Consider the following 18,467-nt stretch of genomic DNA (forward strand, 5'->3'; position numbering starts at 1 on the left):
GTGTTGCGGGTGTTGCTGCCGGTAGTAGTAGTCGCTGTTCAGTTCAGGTAATACGGGATGGAGCCTTATCTTTGATTCTTTTTGAAGGCAGAAAAAGTGGCGGATGGAAGGATCGGCGGAGAATAGTAACGATGGTTGATCGGACCTGAGGTTGTATGTGAAAAAAGTAGTAGTCAGACTAGCGAGAACATTGACGAAGAAGGAGAAGATAGAAGAGGAGGGTGATGTTGGTGTCGGTGAGCGAATGAGGCGAGAAGGGGGGAAGGAGTGAAGGAAAACAAGAAGGAAGGAGCGACAGTAACGGGTGTGTGGGGGAGGGAGGGAGAAAGAGAGCTGGGAGGAAGGACTGAGTGACGGACAGAAAGGTGGAAGAGCTGTGTGTACCCGTTTGTATGGATGTGGACAAATAAATGAATAGTGTGTGTGCAAGTAGTACTGAAAGTAAAAAAATGCTGAGCAAGAGCAGAACGCTAAAAAGAGAACGAATGAAAGATGGAAGTCAAGAACAAAAAAAACTTGGCGACGAAGAACAAGAACAAAAACCAAAAAGGATGAAAATAGAATAACAAACTACAAAGAGGTTAGAAATGGTCGTTTCGCTGCAGACGCTTTGTGCAAGCGCACCTTTTTTTTTCTTTTTGTGTAAGGGGTTAAATGAATGGAAAAAATGATGCAGCAGCAGGAGATGGCATACTTATCAAAGGGAGCCGTCTGGCTTCCTTCCTCAGCCATGCATCTCACCTGTAACACTTCTTCATGAAAAAAAAAAAAAAAAAAAAAAAAAAAAAAACTCAACAGCTTCAGTAGCTGCGCTTGATAAGAGATCGCTATCGACTCAACTGAACGTCAGCGCGGGAAGTGTGTTTCGTCCTGGTATGCTGCGAATGGCGAAAAATCCCACTCCTCCGCATCTCGTCAAAGATTTTTTTCTGGTAACTATGGCATGCGATATGCATACACAGTAGCCCATCCCGGTAATAATACATAGATACACGCAGATGGCCATGCAAGACATTCAGTACGCGCCACTCTGAATAAGCAAGGCAGAACGTGAGGCGCTCGAGACTGCAGCTGACAACAATAACAACAACAACAGCAAAAGAAGTACCAAGGCAGTGGGTAGATGGCCCTGTTAACCCGTAACAAATGAAAAAGAATGATGATGCGTGGATCCTTGCGCACAGGCAGACGAAAAAAAAAAAAAAGAGAGAAAGAGAGACGAGAACGAGAGCAATATTGAATAAAACCGTACGTTTGCCCCCCGTTGTCTCATGAAAAGTGAAAACAGCAATATAGCCCCCGAGGCATGCCTTGACTGTGTGCACAATGGTCTGAATGTATGCATCTATCGTCCCCTAGGTATACAGCGCATTGCGCAACTGGGTTTAATATGGAATGAAATGGAGGGTCGAGAGACGATACCACAGCATTATGCAGCGAACAATCTAATAGTGCCTAATCTGATAACTGTCGTTTTTGAACAAAGGCAGGAACATCGTCGTCGATATACCAGATGCAACCAAAGAAAAAAGGAAAGGGGCGCAAGTTACACTTTATTTTCCAATATTCCCACCAGAACTCGTTTCGTGTTGCCATATCCTGGACTTAATTTTCTGATACTGGACACATTCGGCATCGAACCAATTAGGGAGAAGCAGGTTAATGAGAGGGTGCAATGACGCGTGAAATGGCGAACTCGAACGAACTCTTTCGAGACATGCCATTACGAATGTGAGACTACACCGGCATAAAAAAATGATAGAGATCGAACAAGACAGGGGGGTGTTGCAGCGGGAGTTTGGGAAAGGGCAAGTCTGTGTTAGTGAGAAGGAGGGGCAAGACGAACCAGAGAGAGAAGGGGGGAGGAGGAAATGGATGGGCAGATGGAGGGAGGACCCTTTGATGCAGTGAACGCTGCCTTAACATAGCCTAGAGGGAGTGGCCCTCTTTGCTTTTGCATGGATACAGGAACGTTGATATTTCTTGGTGGCAGAAAAAGCCATCAGATTGCCTCCTAGTGTCATAGCGAGAACTCACTAATGTTGATCCAGGGATACAAACGAGCGTGTGCTGCAGAAATCGCCGCTTGCTGTGTAGATCTCTTCGGCATCCGTGGAGTTGCTTCTATTTTGTCCAGACTGAAAGATACTGCGAGCAGCGAACCCAAGAGTTGGTACCGCATTAAAAATGAGGACTTGATACACGCACAGGATTGTCGGCCGTTTTATCTTCCACGACAGTAAAGGTTGGTGCTCTCTGGCATAGTCTCTGTCTTGCATCAATGCGAGAGCGGCTCAGAGGGTCCTGCTCCCTTCGTAGTCTATTATTTATTTTCATGAAGGTTCGGCGAGAGGAAGAGCGAGTGTAGATTTCCATTGTGTTGTTCGCCTATTGGTCAACTGGACGCGTCTCTAATTTTTTTTCCTAGCGAGCGCGCATCTGTCCATCCTTCCTTGCTTTCCTGATATATGGTTAAACTGCTGCATTGTACAATGCAGACACCGCAAATACGCCAGCGCAAGCAAGTGGTCTATCTTTTCAGTTTAATAAGGTTATGCGATAGCAGGAGCTCTTTGTAATAACGGCCATCTTTTCGTCAAGACAGGCATATTGAAGGATGGCAATGACCTCTAAAGACAACCCGTGGCGTTCGTATGAAAAGCGACATTCATCTTCGCATCCTTTGACATACACAATGCCGAAGTCGCTGTTGCGACCCCATTTTGTATTCTCATCTCAGGTCTGACAAAGATAAACCACACTCCAGCAACTGGAAACTATGGTTGTAAAGTAAAACCGTTCGCATCTTTCCTTACGGTTGAAAACCACATTACTTGAGCGATCATTTAATGTCCTATCAGCAGCAGCTCAGGCTCGAATACATCCTTAAATGCAAGCAAGCGAATACTAAGTGGCCGTAGATCGGGGAATGGGCTTGTTTTTTTTTTTATAACAATTTTTCCTCTACTACAGTTCTCCTTCCCACCAAAGCACAGCCAATCCACAGCCGCCAAAAGGCAGGCTACATTCCCTGGGCCTACCCCTAGGACCTGCGCAACAACTGCTACACCTCATCATTGTGTTAAGCTGAAGACTACGTGTTACAAAAAGAGTATCTTCCCCATCCCCTCCATGATTGTCAACCGCCTCCTCCCTTGTAGGCAGTCCAATAGCGTCCGATCCGCAGCATCAGGATCCAGCGCGGGTCCAGGGCAGCCCCCGTTTGTATGATTGGCGAGCAACTCACCACAAGGATGGTGGTCAGTGTCGCAAATGTATTCGTTGCCCATACTCTAGCCTCCTCGAGGGCCTTATATGTTGCGCGTTTCATCTTGACTGTAATTACATATTCTCGCTCCCAAACAGTGGTCGCGATCAGCTCCGTAGCCTGTATCTCAATAAAGCTGTCAAACTTGTGGATGACCTGTCGCGCAAAGGCCAGACGCACAGGTCCCATCTTTTATTTTATTTCTATTAACAAGGATCTTCATAGGCATGGGATTTGTTCCGATAGACGCTTTTTTTTTTTTTTTTTTTTTTTTTTTTTTTTGATAACTAGGACCCATAGGGACGTGTGGGCTTTATTGGCGTGGTACTATGCTCTAGGGACCCCTATTGCTAGAGACGTAAAGAAAAGTGGTATCTAATAAACAGCTTTTGCTGCCAGGTCCCTTTCACAATCCTCGTCAGCATGAGTGGTGACTCGAAGAGCCCTGCTCCCTACTTGGCCTGTTGTGCACGAAGGTCGTCCTTTAGCCAGTATCCACTGTCATCAAAAACTTGCATCCACCTAGCCGCTCCATCAGAGTCAGCTCCAGCTGCTGGCAAAAGCTCTGTACTAGGCGCTTGTCCGCCTCTGTCCTGATCGCTTCCACGTCTGTTGCGGGTCGTTGTCTATGGGTTGGTCCCATGAAATCACTTCTGCTACGGTTGTGCCCTCCAGCACAAGTGCGTCCTGGCGCGTTTGCTCACAGAGGTGATTCCACGCTCTCTCTCCTAGTCCACGGCGACTTTGCAACGTCTATTCCAGATCTCAGTCCGTCCTAGCTCCTCGATGGCCCTGACAAAGCGTGCGACCATGTACCTTGCGACTGACTTTGACGTCTTGAACGCTTTTGCCCATTCCGTAGTAAAGTCCTTTGGCACCAGCCCATGGTACAAAGCTTGAACGGTCCAACTTGCTTCATTGCTGTGCCTGCTTTCGTCTGCCTCGTCGAGGTTTTCGTCCGCGTACCGGATGGTCGTCGCTCCTTTGATCTTGCTCTCAAGCATCCTCCAGATGGTCGCCTCTGCCAGTGCGGTGAACTGCGGTCCTTCCTCCGTGCTTGGCTGCTGTCCTCGGCCCTCCTCGCTCTTTTGCTTCGCCTGCCATTGCTTTCTCTCCTTTGCCCAAGCGCGTTGTCCATTCCCATTTACTTTTTCCACTGCCTTGTTCCAGCCTTCCAACTGTTCGCCCCTAGAGGTCGCGCATGTCCATATACGCTCAACGTCCTCGACCTCCAGCTCACACATCCTGCAAATGTCGGTGTCATACAGATCTGGCCGCCAGCTCCTCATGTATGACAGTGTCGGGAGCATGCCATGTATTTTTTCGTTCGATGTGCACGTTTTTGACAGTCTGCAGGGCTGGTGAAGAGACTCCTTGGTGTCTGCCCGTCGTGAACAATACTCAAAGTCGCCTTCCAATCCACCGCTTGCCAGCCTGGAATATACATTGCTATCCTATTCTGCTTGGTCCACACCGTGTTGTTCCGGATTACCGACTGACGCTTCAGCACTCGTCGCATGTCATCCTCCACAATGGTGTCATTGATCATTGCGTGGCACAAAAGATCGTTGTGCTCATCTTCCTTGAGACTCCATAGCTCCGATAAATGACCTTCCTTCGCTGCTTTGTCTGAAGCCTCATTGCCACTGTCACCAGCGTGTCCTTTGATCCAAGCGACTTTGACACTTCTGCCCTGCTGGACGAATGCATGGTGGACTGCCGCCCACCAAGTCGCGTACGATGATCTTACGCGTTGTCGTTCCGTACATCGGTCCCTTTCCTCCACTAATGCTTTGAACTGCGGTACTACTGTCGAGTTATCGATATAAACTATCGTCGGGGTGTTACGGGGGCTGACCAAGATTGCCGCGAAAAGTCCTGCCAGCTCTGCTTTTGTTGACGACGCGAGTCCTTCAACTCTGCCTGACGCCGCTGTTGGATACTGATTATTGCTGTCCTTTACCACTACACCGAATGCTATACTCACGTCCGCTTTCCCTGCGTGGTCCAGTGATCCGTCCGAGTACAGAACTACGCTCTTTCGGCCTTGGATTCGTGCCCTTTGCGCCATTATGAGATCCCTGGCCCGCTTTGGTACCTCAACGCCGAAGGTGTCGTTACCGTGCTGTTCTATATCACTTGGAAGTGCGCTGTACCGTGGTGTTGGGGTCGCATACATGCATTCGTGAGCGATACACCGAAGCCGCGTGTCTAGCTCGGCTCCGACGAGTGCTGCGCGGCCTCGCAGTTCCGTGCGACGTTCCTTTCAAATTGCTCTTGCTGTCTCCTTGACCCGCAGCTAGTGTCGCTGTTGACGTCTTTTGACGGCTGCCTGCTTCAGTTGCCTGCGGTATTTGTTGCGTCCCTGGACTAGTCGCTGGACCCGCTGTATGCTGGCCTCTTACTCTCGTCGTATCCTTTCTCTCTCGCTCTTCTGCGCTGCTTCCATCCTTTCCCGTTCTTGTTTTCTTTTTTTCTTTTCATTCCTTTTCTTCCTCATTTTGTCTTCTTTTTCTTTTCTTTGTTCTTTTTTTCTTTCTTTTTCTTTTTCTTTTTCTTTTTCTTTTTCTTTGGTCCTTCTGCTCCTTTGTCAGCTTGTTCCACTCCTTACGTTCGCGATCTTTCAATTCTTTCTGCATTTTGGATTTCTTGCAGCGTTCGTTTGCGTACTATTCTGCTTCCTTCGTCTTCTCCTTGAGTTGTAATGCCGCGTTGATGTCTTCCTCCTTTATCCGCCGTTGATCTGCGTCCAAGTGTAGATACTGCCTCATTTCCTCCTCTACAAACGTCGCTTTCCTTTTCTGCCTTGCTGCTTCCGATTCTGCTGGTCGCGGCCGTGGTAGGTATTGTTGGCTGATATCTATCTCTTGGCGTTTCTCCGACTCCGATCGTTCTACCTCTGATGACTCTAGCGTGTCCGATGTGTTTCCGTCTGACGATTGATCCGGCTGTACTTGCACCAGATCCCTCTCCAGCACTCCATACTGTTCCTCCACTTCAGCTACAGCCTCCCATTCGCCTTCCGTCTGTCCCTCCACGTCGCTCACGTAGTCCTCACTTTCTTCCATTTCGTCTGATGCCTCGTCTAGCTGCTGCAACTCTTCCTTGCTCTGTCTGTACAACTCTTCCTGGAAGTCTACAGTGTAGTTCGTTTGGTTCATGAGATCCTGGAGGTTGTTGGACTATGCTGGAGAGTGCTTTGGACCTTTCCTGCCGTTTCTTACGTCTTTCCACGATTTGAGTGACCCATCCGGCGTCAATAGCTGCTCTGCGTAGTAGATCATGTGCATCACCAACTCGACGCATGTCTCCTGTCGATCCCATCCCCAAAGACCTCTTTGATACTCTGAGCACCCCGTTCGCATCCAAAGTCCCTTGCCAGGTGAAGGTGGAGGGACAGATTTGTTTCGATAGTCGCACAGGTCCCATTTTCTTTTTATTAAAATAAATCCACATGAGTATTTTTTTTTTTTTTTTTTATTAACATAAATCCCCATGAGCACAAGACGCATGGTCCGCAAAGGCCTTGAAGCCATAGATGCCTTCCATGCACGGCAGAGCCGCATCCCCTACCAACTATGTTGGCTTGAGGCGTCAAATTCATAACCCATGTCGCATAGCTAGCCTAACCTAACTCCTGCGTGACCTGTTGCGCGATACACGTCTCCTAATCCAGATCCAATGTTAATAAAGTTGTTTTTAAACCGAATAACCCCTCCATTATGTCCAACTTCCCTCGCCCCAAGCAATGCTGTAGCACCCTATAATCCGCGGTCCGTCTACCTTCCTGGATCTCCGTTGCAAGTAACCGTCTCCCTTTCAAATCAGAGAAATCACCAACACTACGTTGGTGTCCCCGATCACCGTTGCGTCCTCCGGCGCGTTTGCTCATGAAGGTGATTCCAACTGACTTTTCCCAGGCGACAGTGTCCTCGCATCGTTTGTTCCATATCTTGGTCCTGCCAAATTCTTCGATCCTGCTCAGGAACTTTGTCACCATGATCGTCGCAATCCACTTGGTGGTGGTAAATAGCTGCTTCCAGGTCTCAATGAGTCCCGTTGGCACCAAACCTCGGTATAAGTCCTTGACCTCCCAATCTGCCTCACTCTCCGGCTCCTCTCCTTCCGCAACCCGATATGTCCCTCGTCTTTCCGCCGTCCCCTGAATCCACTGCATTGACTCCCAGATAGCCTTCGTTCCTGTTGCCGAGAAGTTGGGACAAGTCGCAGTGAAGGGCTTGTCCTTCCGTTCGGCCTCCTCTCTCTCCTGTTCCCATTTTCGCACCGCCTGTCTCCATGCACGATATCCATTCAACTCCACTTCCTCCACCGCGTCCCTCCACTCTTGTCGCTGGTCGCACAAGGTAGCTGAACAACGCCAAAGATGATCCGCAACTCTCGTTGTTGTTGAGAGTACGAGACGCTTGGTCCGCAATGGCCTTGAAACGAGACGCTGGATTTCTAAAAACAGCCCTTTTTTCAAAATAATTGCATGGATTTACCCTTAAATTTGATGAATGGATTTCCTACTTATTGTAAAATGGAAATATATAGTTCACGAGAATTACCCATTCACCCGAACAAATTCCTAGTTGGTCCAGTGGTCAGGATTTGTCGCTCTCACCGACAAGGCCCGGGTTCGATCCCCGGACTGGGAAATTTCTTTTTACTCAACTGTGGTTGGATTTGCGCAGATCTCCTAGGCCCGAAGTACACGGACCCCTTCCTTTGTGGAGTAAACGCAATGAATCTATTCCTCAAGTTTTTGGTTTCTCATCAAGAAAGGTCCTTTTTGCATTCAAATCAGACCCAACACTATGTCCTCGAAACCAGTATTCACACACTTCCTGGCGTTACCGCTCTACACTTCTACTTCCGCTAATCGTCTAAACACATCGCTTTCACGCTTCGCAGCCGAGGTCACCACTCCGGGTACCCCTACGACTGCTTCTGAGGATCTTACGTCTTCGATTGAGCAGCTATCCCTCTCCAAGGCAGCCTCTGAACACAACGAGTCCGTACCAACAACGAACAACACCAACTCCCCGCCATGTCAAGCCCGAAGACTGACATCTCCATTAGCAACGAGTGTACCCCGGTCCATAACTGCGCCTCTGCCAAGGGAAGCCCTGCGGCCCATCGCAAGTCTGCATCTTACCCTGGGAATGATGAGCCTAGGAGAAGCATCTGAGCTGGAGCGAGCAGCAGCCTTTTTGAAGACGGTCGATGTGCGCGCCCTGCTCGAGTCTGCCGCCACCACCGCCGCTACCGCTGAAAGTACTTCCATCGTTCAAGGAAACGCAAGTTCATCTTCAATTCCAAAAGAGCCATTGAGTATCGAGGACGGCAGCACACGAAGTTCATTAATAGTGACCCTTCGTAGTCTGGTTCCGATGCATGCCCTGGAATCGACGAGCGTCCTCTACGCGGTCCCGCACGATGCTTCGGGACGGCTATATCCCTTCTGCAAGGCTCTACAAGCTGCGTTTATCGAGGCCGGATTTATGGCTCCTGACGAACGCGGCCTAAAATTACATGCGACGATCGTAAACACGCTTCATGCCCGAGCGAGGGCCGGTGGTGTAGCTAAGAGTGACTTTCGGAGACAGGGACAGGGACAGGGACAGGGACAGGGACAGGGGCAGTGGCAGAGGTGGAGAACAAAGAACAAAGTGATGAAGATTGACGCGACCGAGTTGGTGGAGAGGTGGAAAGATGAAATCTGGGCGGAGGTGCAGATTGAGAAGGTTGCGATATGTGAGAAAGGAGTAAAGATGGCCTCAGATGGGTTGATGAGGTATAGAGAAGTTGCAGAGATTGACATGCCCTGAAACCGGAAAATGCAGTGGTATCAGTAGTTGTCCTTGTTTAAGCCCAGGAAATAAAAATCCTTCGCATCTTTATCGGTGTCAAGGAAGAGTGTTTCGCAGCCTTTTCATGTGTTACTGCCTTCAAACGTGAGTTGTAATATTACTTTTCGAGGAGAAAAACGCGCGCGTATGCAGGTTCCCTTGTGGTTGTCGGCTGTTCCTTCGCGCCGAGACTTTTGGCGGTCTTGAAAAGTTATCAATAGAAAGAGGTGAGCCCTCAATATTGTCGGTGCGACCATTTCATCCCACTGATCCTTGAAATCAAGTTGGTTACTGCCTTTTACCGACGAAATCTGTAATCAGATACATCCTGGGAATGTTCTACAGACAGCCCTTGGCTAAAGCATGCAAGAATTCATAGACTAGACAACACTCCCGCGACAGTGGGGAAGGTGTTTGTGCCCATTTGGTTTGATGGTGGCCAATCGATCTTGACACGAGATGAGTTTTCCACAAGCGCTGCTTGGGCGCATCTTATGTAGTTGAGGAGCTTCTCTTTTGCGGAACCGCAATTCTTTCAGGTTCCCGATTGTAGATCTCGAGTATCTACAGCCGTAGAAGGGAGGACACGTTTCCTTGTGTGGATTAAATTGATTTTTTTTCGTTCCTGCTGAGAGCCCCTCCGCAGCTTGCGTAGCCTAGCGGTCAGCATCTGTAATAAGCAGGTTAGCTGCTGATGACCAAAGGAACCCAATATCGAGCAAATTTGCTCCAGAAAGGAAATATTCAGCCTGTAAGGGTTAGACCTTTACGTCCTCCACAAATGGGCAGGAGTGCACACGCGCCAAGGTTGGATACAGCGACAATTTCCTCTCCCTTTTCGTGTTGTGGAAATACAGGGAAGCAGCAAGGGTGCTACTGTACAGAGGACACGGGACAAACGATGATGACACGCAAGATGCGTAACGTCTACCCGTTCACAGCCCCTATTCTGGCCACATACCACGCGTTGTTTGTTGTCCTTTGGACCTGCATATGAATGCATATTAGTTATGATGACAACAGGTACACTTCCAGAAAAGAAAGAACAAGGCCTGACTACGGGTGCAATCGTTGCTGGGGTCAGTGACATCGTCGACCTTGGAATGCAACTGTTAAAGTCATTATTCTCAAAGAGGACTTGAGGTGTGTTGTTTTTTATCTATTTACCGTCATATTGTTTTTGCACATCTGGCCTACGTACTTTCTCAGTAGTTGTATTTGTTGATGTCTGTCTTCTGCTACTAACAGGAAGCATGACATTGGCCATGACGAATAGATCAAATAGATACACCTTGGTGGAGCAAATGTTCTCCAAGAAAAGAAACTGAAAGCTGGATAAAAAGATACAGCCAGGGGGTCACCCCGCAATAAATCGGCGAATACGATAGACTTGGGCTGAGCAACATGCCCGGAGGGACAAAGCCCAATTGCCTCCATTGGATTTAAAAAGGGCATTAGTGGTAAATTGCTTGTTGCAGATGCCTGCAGACGTGACATTGTAGAAGGAAAGCTTTTCAGTAAACGCTTATTCAGATTCCCAGAAAGAGAGAATAAAGGACAGGGCTTAATGGTTGGCTTGGCTTGCTTGGCATTCCTCTTTTGTCGTTTCATCATTCTTTCTGAGCACATCGCACAATGGTACAGCCGGATTCTTGGTGTTTCTTCGGCCTGGGATTATTCCTTTTATTATTATTATTTAACGCCGCAATACTCGGAGGTTACCATGATATGAATACGTACTCAGATATTGCATGCATGGACGGGTCAATTGCTCGTCCGCGGCGGTCAATTGCGTCCCCATTCCGACGGAGCCGCACAGCCCTGCAGTAGGGCAGGATATGGCAGGGTATGGTAAGATAGAGGGCCGATGGAAGGGACACGATTTCCATTGTATTACACACAGTGCATGAAGATACCGTTAATTGAAAAGCGTCGTTTCTATTTCAGCGGGTCTATTTTTATGAACCCTGCTTCTTGTCAGTGATCGTCCTTTCTTTTCTCTTTTCCACTCATTCACTCAATCGTTCATCCTTTCATCTCTTCACTCAATCTCCATCCAATTCTGATCCCTTCCTGACCCTTTTCTGGCCATTCCACTTGGATCTAGCATAAAGACATCCCGTCTGGCTACCTTCTCCTTTGCACTTTACACTGCTGCTCCAGTCTATACCCTCCCCACTTCATTCTCGACTCTTTTTCTCACTCCACTCTACCAGCTTCTCTTTTGCTTACTCTGCTTGCATCTTCTTGTCATTCCACTTCCCACATATCATATCGCTCATTCTATCAGTACATATGGGGCCCTGGCACTTGGCATAGATCAATTGACCACCATATCCAATCCTTAACCCTTTCTCTGTCGGCGCACACCTTCTACTAAAACATCCAACACCATCGTCGTTGACTCCCATTCAGCTGAATACGACGACACAGCAACGACAGCCATGGAGTTCGTACACCGCGCTATCCCTCACCGAGTCCGCCGATTGTTTAGCAAGCCTAAGGAAGGCAATGGCCCAGAGGACAGTTATCGTCTCCGGCGGATGGAATCCCACGCGTCAATGTCACCAACGAAGCGTCGACGCATCTACCTCAACCTCACGCCAGAGTCAATCGAGAGCGACCTTGATGCACCGAATGAGGCTCTGCCCCACTACCCGGCCAACAAGGTCACGACCTCGGTAAATACTATTTGCCGCCTAACCGTCCTGGCGACCTCTCCCCTCCCCTGCCATTATCAAAAATTCCTTTCGCATTTTTATAATGATCCACTTAAAGATCCCTAATTCACTCTCAGTCAGCGGCACGTTAATTGGTCCATTCGTCCGAGCGGCCTTTTCTTTTTTCCGCTACTGCAGTCAATCCTGTTCCCGGGTTCCCGGCAAGCATGGCGACTCGTGTGCTGCTGCTTGATCCCCCTCCTCTTTCGCGTGGCCTTGCAGCACACGTGTGTCTGTGTATTTTTTTTCTATATTTACCCTTGCATCTTTTTTTTTTTTTTTTTTTTCTTTTTTTCATTTTGCGCTCCGAAGGAATGATGATACCCTTGGAACTGGAACTATCTTGGTTGGCTAGGACCATCGTTTTTTTTTCTTTTGCAGGTCTGGTTCCAAAGATGCAAGACGTACATTGAACAGCGGATATTTATAATCGTTGTCCCTTCGCGCCGCATTCTGGCGGATGCGCAAATTGCATTGTCGTTAGAGGATACGTTGTTTGTTCAACTAGCGTTGATACTGATACGCAGCAGCGACTGTTCTTGATAAGAGGAGTCAGAGGGATAAGGATAGGGAGTAATAGGAGGTGTGGTCCTGGGAGAGAGTCGACTGTTCCCATGTGGGAAAGAGCGGCTCACAGATGGTCCTGTATTTGCCACGGTCCATCTCTTTTCCACGTTATCTTGCTCAGCCGGTTTTTCAGCCTGCTCTGCAGCAATCCAGTAATTCCTGTTTGGATGTCAAGGCAGTATTCCTCCTTCGAGAGCTCTTTTGTGCTCAGAGTGTTTATGGAGTTGGGATACAATGCGATTGGACATGTCATTGTTGTATGTGAAGGGCTTTTATTGCAGGTGATTGTGCTGCTTGGGCGAGTTCGTTGCGGGCTATTTGCCGGGGTTGTATGTGTGTGTGTATGGATTGTTTCCTTCGATTGCATAAAACGTTGATTTTGCTCTGTGCAACCAGATATGATTGCGATCAGTCAAGATATTGTTCTCATTTTCTAACACTCTTCTTATTCGGCCATCGATAGAAATACGACCTGTTCTCGTTCATTCCCAAGAACCTGTTTGAGCAGTTCCGTCGTCTCGCCAATCTGTACTTCCTCTTCGTCGCCGGTCTCTCGATCGCACCCATCCTGGGAGGATTCGCCCCTTTCCTCACCTTCCTGCCCCTAATCTTCATCATCACCGTCACCGCCATCAAGGACGCCATCGAGGATTGGAAGCGCCGGAAATCAGACGAGGCCTTCAACAACGCACCCGTTATCCTGTTGTGTAACTGGACCAACACTAACGTCCACTCCCGAGGGTCAAGCAAACTGCAGCTCATCCAAGATGCCATCAGCGGTCTCTTCAGCTGGGCTACAGCATCTCCAAGGAAATCCCAGCCAAATCGTGCGGACGCTATCAACGCTGCAGCATTAGCAGCGACAACCCCAAGTGGACGCTCGGACCAAAACTCTTACTTTGAAGGACACTATGCGAACTCCGCACAGGGAGCGGCATCTGAAGGACAGGACCCTGCTGGCAGACCTGCCCGACGTGTCCGCCGAAACATCCCTCATTCAGTACTGAACCACACAGAGTCTTACTCAGCAAAACCAGCGTTCGGAGCAAAGTGGCAGGACTGTATCTGGCAGGATGTCAAAGTCGGCGACATTGTGTACCTGAAGAATGACGATCCTATTCCCGCAGATATAGTCATTCTCTCAACGTCAGAGGCGGACGGACTTTGCTTTATCGAGACCAAGAATTTGGATGGAGAAACTAACCTGAAGATTCGACGTGGCCTGACAGCGACAAAGGGACTTAAAACACCAGCAGCTATCGAGCGAGCGGCATTCTATGTCGAATCAGAGTCACCTCATGCAAACCTTTACTCGTACCAGGGGGCGTTGAAGTGGTTGATTTCCGACGGAGCGGACATGCCTGCAGGGGACCGCGTGGTGCATAACAAGACTGAGTCGATTACAATCAACGAGATCTTGCTCCGTGGATGTGTTTTGCGAAACACGGAACATGTCATCGGCATGGTACTATTCACAGGAACAGACACCAAGATCATGTTGAATTCAGGCGACACCCCAAGCAAGCGCAGTCGTATCGAAAAGGATCTTAACTTCCATGTAAGTATCCTGTGTCGATCCCGGCTACTCTTTATGACTTGTACTGCCGAGATGCTAATGATGACATTCTTATATAATACTTGACAGATTGTCATGAACTTCATTATCCTATTTGCGCTCTCGATTGGATCTGCTATTGCCAATGGTGTTATTTTCGGAGACACGGAGAACAACTCGGGAACGTTTTTTGAATACGGTGCGGATGCCTCGACGCCCTTCATGTCAGCCTTCATCACCTTCTGGTACGTATCCTTTCTCTGTTTTTTTTCGGTGACAATCGCGCAAACCCTCTTTAACAATCTCGTTTTTGTCTATTTCTCACTGCAACTTCCAGGTCATGCCTGATTCTGTACCAGAACATCGTGCCTATTTCACTGTATATCAGTATTGAGATTGTCAAGACTGCACAGGCTTACTTTATTCACAAGGATGTTGACATGTATGACGAGCGAGTGAATCAGGCTTGCGTACCCAAAACATGGAATATCTCCGACGACCTGGGACAGATCGAGTACATTTTCTCTGACAAGACAGGAACCCTGACACAGAACGTGATGGAGTTTCAAAAGTGCACCATCAACGGAATCGATTACGGTATCGGAGAAACAGATGCAACCCGCGGCCAAAAGATGAGTGGAGACGGTGAGTTCGAGCCCATGGAGTTCGAATCCGACGAGGCCTATCTGGAAAAGCTGAACATGGAGCGGCTTAAGATGAAGGCAGCTATGGACAGGCTATTCGACAACAAATACTACTCTGACAAGACAACGTTCGTTGATTCGGATCTGTTTGAAGACATGGCGGACCCGGCTTCGAAGCACGCTAAAGCCATCATGAACTTTTGGACGGCTTTGGCTGTTTGCCATACTGTCATTACCGAACGCGACATCGACACGGATCCGTATAAGATCGAGTACAAGGCTCAATCGCCAGACGAGGCGGCTTTAGTTTCTACTGCGCGCGACGTTGGATTTGTGTTTCTGGAAAAGAAAGGGCCCATGATGCACCTGGAGATTATGGGGCAGCCTCGGGTATACAAGATCCTGAACATTCTTGAGTTCAACTCGAACAGGAAGCGCATGTCGATCATCCTGCGACCACCGGAGGGAGGCATTGTGCTTGTTTGCAAGGGGGCGGACAGCGTCATCTATGAGCGTCTGGATAAGGCTGAGGAACAGAGCAAGTTGCGGGAGGACACCCTTGTCGATTTGGAGCGGTTTGCCAATGAAGGTATGTCTACAGGACGAAGCAACCATCTACAATACAGTGTAATGCAGTACCTGAATATGGATTGTTGCTAATTGAATACTTTTGTTTATCTTATTAGGTCTTCGCACACTCTGCTTGGCATACCGCAAGATCAGCGAGGAAGAGTATGCCAACTGGGTATTGGAATATGACGAGGCTTGTAATACCATCCACAACCGCGATGAGAACATTGAGAATGCCTGCGAGGAGATCGAACATTCATTGATTTTGCTGGGAGGCACTGCCATCGAAGACCGTCTCCAAGTGGGAGTCCCCGAGTGTATTGCTCTTCTATCGCGCGCGGGAATCAAACTCTGGGTTCTCACAGGAGATAAGACGGAGACCGCCATCAACATTGGGTTCGCTTGCAACTTGCTTCAGCGGGACATGATCCTGATTATCATCCAGGCGCAGGATAAGGAAGACACACGGGAGCAACTAATGAAGGCACTCGACAAGTTCTGGGGTCGCGAGGCTGAGAAGGATCCTTCACTGGCCAACAAGTCTCATGCGCTGATTATCGACGGAGAGACGCTCAAATATGGACTGTCGCCTGCACTGAATGGACTCCTTCTGGACGTAGGCAAGCGCTGCAAGTCTGTTATCTGCTGTCGTGTATCTCCACTGCAAAAGGCCAAGGTCGTCAGCATGGTCAAGCGTGGATTGGATGTTATGACCCTATCGATCGGTGACGGTGCCAACGATGTCTCGATGATTCAGGAGGCCAATATCGGCGTCGGCATTGCGGGTGAGGAAGGTCGACAGGCTGTGATGGCATCAGATTTTGCGATCGCTCAGTTTCGTTTTCTGTCCAAGCTGCTTTTGGTTCACGGACGATGGTCGTACATTCGAATCTCGGAGATGATCTTGACCTTTTTCTATAAGAACATTGTTTGGACGCTGACTATCTTTTGGTTCCAGTTCTTCTCTGGGTAAGAACCATTGGTCTGCTCATGCATGTATTTGACTTAAGATGTATTGGCCCATTGAGAGCCTGTTATAACCTTCTATTTATTGACACTTTAGATTTACAGCCTTGCTTCTGTTCGACTATACATTCGTGGTCCTGTACAACCTGCTGTTCACGTCTTTGCCTATCATGTTCATGGGAGCGTTCGATCAGGATGTGGACGCTAAGACATCGATGCAGTTTCCTGCACTGTATCTCCGTGGAATTAAGCAGAAGCACTTCACCCGCAGCAAATTCTGGCTCTACGTTTTGGATGCACTATATCAGTCAGTCATCTGCTTCTTCGTCCCATGGTATCTATCAAACGACCTGTACGCCTCAGGACATAGTACCAACGATCTTGTCGCTCTCGGAACCTTGATCTCTGCTTGCTCGGTCGTTGTCGCCAACTTGTATGTCGGATTGAACATGTTCCATTGGACCAAGATGATCTTCACCGTCATTTTTGGTTCGATCATCGTGTTTTTCCTTTACTGCTGGGTCTACGCCAACTTCTTCACAATCGAGAACACGTTCTACGGGATGGATCACATCATTCTCAACAGCCCGGCCTTTTGGCTTGCGATTATTCTTTCCGTGGTCCTGACGATGTTGCCTCATTACGTCTACAAGTTTGCGCGTCAGTACCTGAAGCCCAACGATATCATTATTGTTCGCGAGCAGCTCTACAGGGAGAAGCATCCGTCCAAAAAGGAGCGTCGTGCCAGGAAACTGAAGGCGATGAGGGAAAGCGAAATGAATAGGACCAACAGCAGCTTTCAAGATCCAGGAATCGTCAGCAGCGGGAGCCATGTCCTTGGTGATGATGACATGGAGGATGATCTAGATCAAATCCCCGTCATCAAAAATTCGCCAACAATCTTGTCGCCTGAGGATCCTAATGACCAGAAGCCAGGCGATATCAGACAACGCCAACCTTCACCATCTCCCATGGCTAGCTTGAGCAGAGTGGACGAGGCGTACTACCTGAAAGCATCATCAGACGGAGCAGTTGGAGCCCAACCTCAACGAGAACTAGTAGGACGGAGGCGAGTCGCGAGCAGCAACAATACCTTTAATGCTCAAGGAGAGAATGATATTTATGGCGGGATTGAGATTGCTACACCTGCAAAGACGTTCAACAATGACTACAGCGTTTCATCAACATCCTTGCCCGCGCAGTCAGATACCCTCGAGCCGATCGATCGCAAGTTTGCTCAAGGATACCCAACTACATCATTTTCATTCAATCAGGAGTTCATTAATGCAGCTGCAACAGCGACAGGAGGAGTCGTTGGAGGTCCCCTGGGGCAAGATAGACCTCGTGTCAAACGCCAGAGCACTCCTTCAGTCCCTCTTGGTGGACCTAATTTCAGATTCATGGGTGACGACTCTCCACCTCCACCCGGCTCAGGCAATGGCAGGCCCATCAATCAAAAGCCTGCTCATACAGGATTTGCGTTTTCGACCGATGATGCATCTGCTTTCGTGTACTCGCATCTGAACCGAGTTCACAGTGCCAGCAATGACGAGATGGTTTCAGCCGCAAGGGCGAAGCGGGCTTCACATATGCATTATGGTGGCAGGAACAGTATCGATGGAAGCGAGGTCGGTTCACCATCGAATCCCGGTTCACCTACATTCGATTTCCAGAAAGGCAAGATCACTCCACCTGATACGAGGTCGCCATTTGGCGACGATGCCTCGTCGGGTCAGCCTTCACCACCGATCTGCGATGCCACAGGGGTGGATTCCAGTCGGCGGGAGTCGTTGACAAGGAGACCACGAGGACCGAGTCGATCGATGACGGCACCCGATATCCCCGTCGCAGAACTGGGAGCGATGTTGTTGCAGCAGCAGAAGGATATGGAGAAAGGCATAGAGAGACTGAACAAGGCCCAGGCATCTGTGCGGGCAGCGGCTCAACAGAGACAGAGTATTCAGAAGGTCCGATTCCAGGGTGCCAGCGAAGTCGGATCGAGCACTACATCGATCCCTGCGCCTGCTTCTTCGTTTGATCCCATTACAGATGAGCTTTCATCGTCAGGTATCCAGCAACACCATCCACTCCACATGCCTGATAATCAGCACAGCCAGAGGGCAAAGCAGCAATAATAAACTTTCACACGTAATACGTACATTTTAAGACCAGTAAGTAAACATCGTGACTGCCTCAAAAAAAAAAAAGAGAAAAAGAAAAAGAAACAGCATAGACTGCGGCACCTTCGGTTCATTGTTGCTGTACTCCTGTCGTTACCCCTCCTCTCTCCATTTAACGACTCACAACCAGGACAAAATACCCCGC

The 18,467-nt window shown here is 48.8% G+C and overlaps 3 protein-coding genes and 1 non-coding gene across 4 annotated transcripts; 3 read left to right on the top strand and 1 right to left on the bottom strand.

Annotated features, from left to right (window-relative positions):
• Positions 1-5,806: 5,806 nt before the first annotated feature.
• On the bottom strand, positions 5,807-6,723 carry BC939DRAFT_443931 (uncharacterized protein). Its single transcript, XM_051554601.1, has 2 exons — positions 6,358-6,723; positions 5,807-6,107 (listed from the first exon to the last, which is right to left on the bottom strand). The coding sequence occupies exons 1-2, from the start codon at positions 6,695-6,697 to the stop codon at positions 5,938-5,940; spliced, it is 510 nt and encodes a 169-aa protein (XP_051414826.1). The 5' UTR covers positions 6,698-6,723; the 3' UTR covers positions 5,807-5,937.
• A 1,131-nt stretch (positions 6,724-7,854) lies between these two features.
• On the top strand, positions 7,855-7,926 carry BC939DRAFT_t57. Its single transcript has one exon. It is a non-coding gene; the product is annotated as a tRNA-Glu (tRNA).
• Positions 7,927-8,002: 76 nt separating this feature from the next.
• BC939DRAFT_443944 (kinase A anchor protein) lies at positions 8,003-9,204 on the top strand. The gene is given in 2 exon segments (XM_051554602.1): positions 8,003-8,898; positions 8,911-9,204. The coding sequence occupies 2 exon segments, from the start codon at positions 8,086-8,088 to the stop codon at positions 9,097-9,099; spliced, it is 1,002 nt and encodes a 333-aa protein (XP_051414827.1). The 5' UTR covers positions 8,003-8,085; the 3' UTR covers positions 9,100-9,204.
• Positions 9,205-11,564: 2,360 nt separating this feature from the next.
• Positions 11,565-18,277, top strand: BC939DRAFT_474939 (uncharacterized protein; the record flags this gene model as incomplete). The annotated part of the gene is made up of 6 exons (XM_051558459.1): positions 11,565-11,801; positions 12,871-13,965; positions 14,053-14,207; positions 14,351-15,195; positions 15,293-16,145; positions 16,240-18,277. The coding sequence occupies 6 exons, from the start codon at positions 11,565-11,567 to the stop codon at positions 18,275-18,277; spliced, it is 5,223 nt and encodes a 1,740-aa protein (XP_051414828.1).
• Positions 18,278-18,467: the final 190 nt, after the last annotated feature.

Source organism: Gamsiella multidivaricata (assembly GCF_025024155.1).
Source record: "Gamsiella multidivaricata strain RSA 2152 chromosome Unknown BC939scaffold_15, whole genome shotgun sequence".
Classification (NCBI taxonomy): domain Eukaryota; kingdom Fungi; phylum Mortierellomycota; class Mortierellomycetes; order Mortierellales; family Mortierellaceae; genus Gamsiella; species Gamsiella multidivaricata.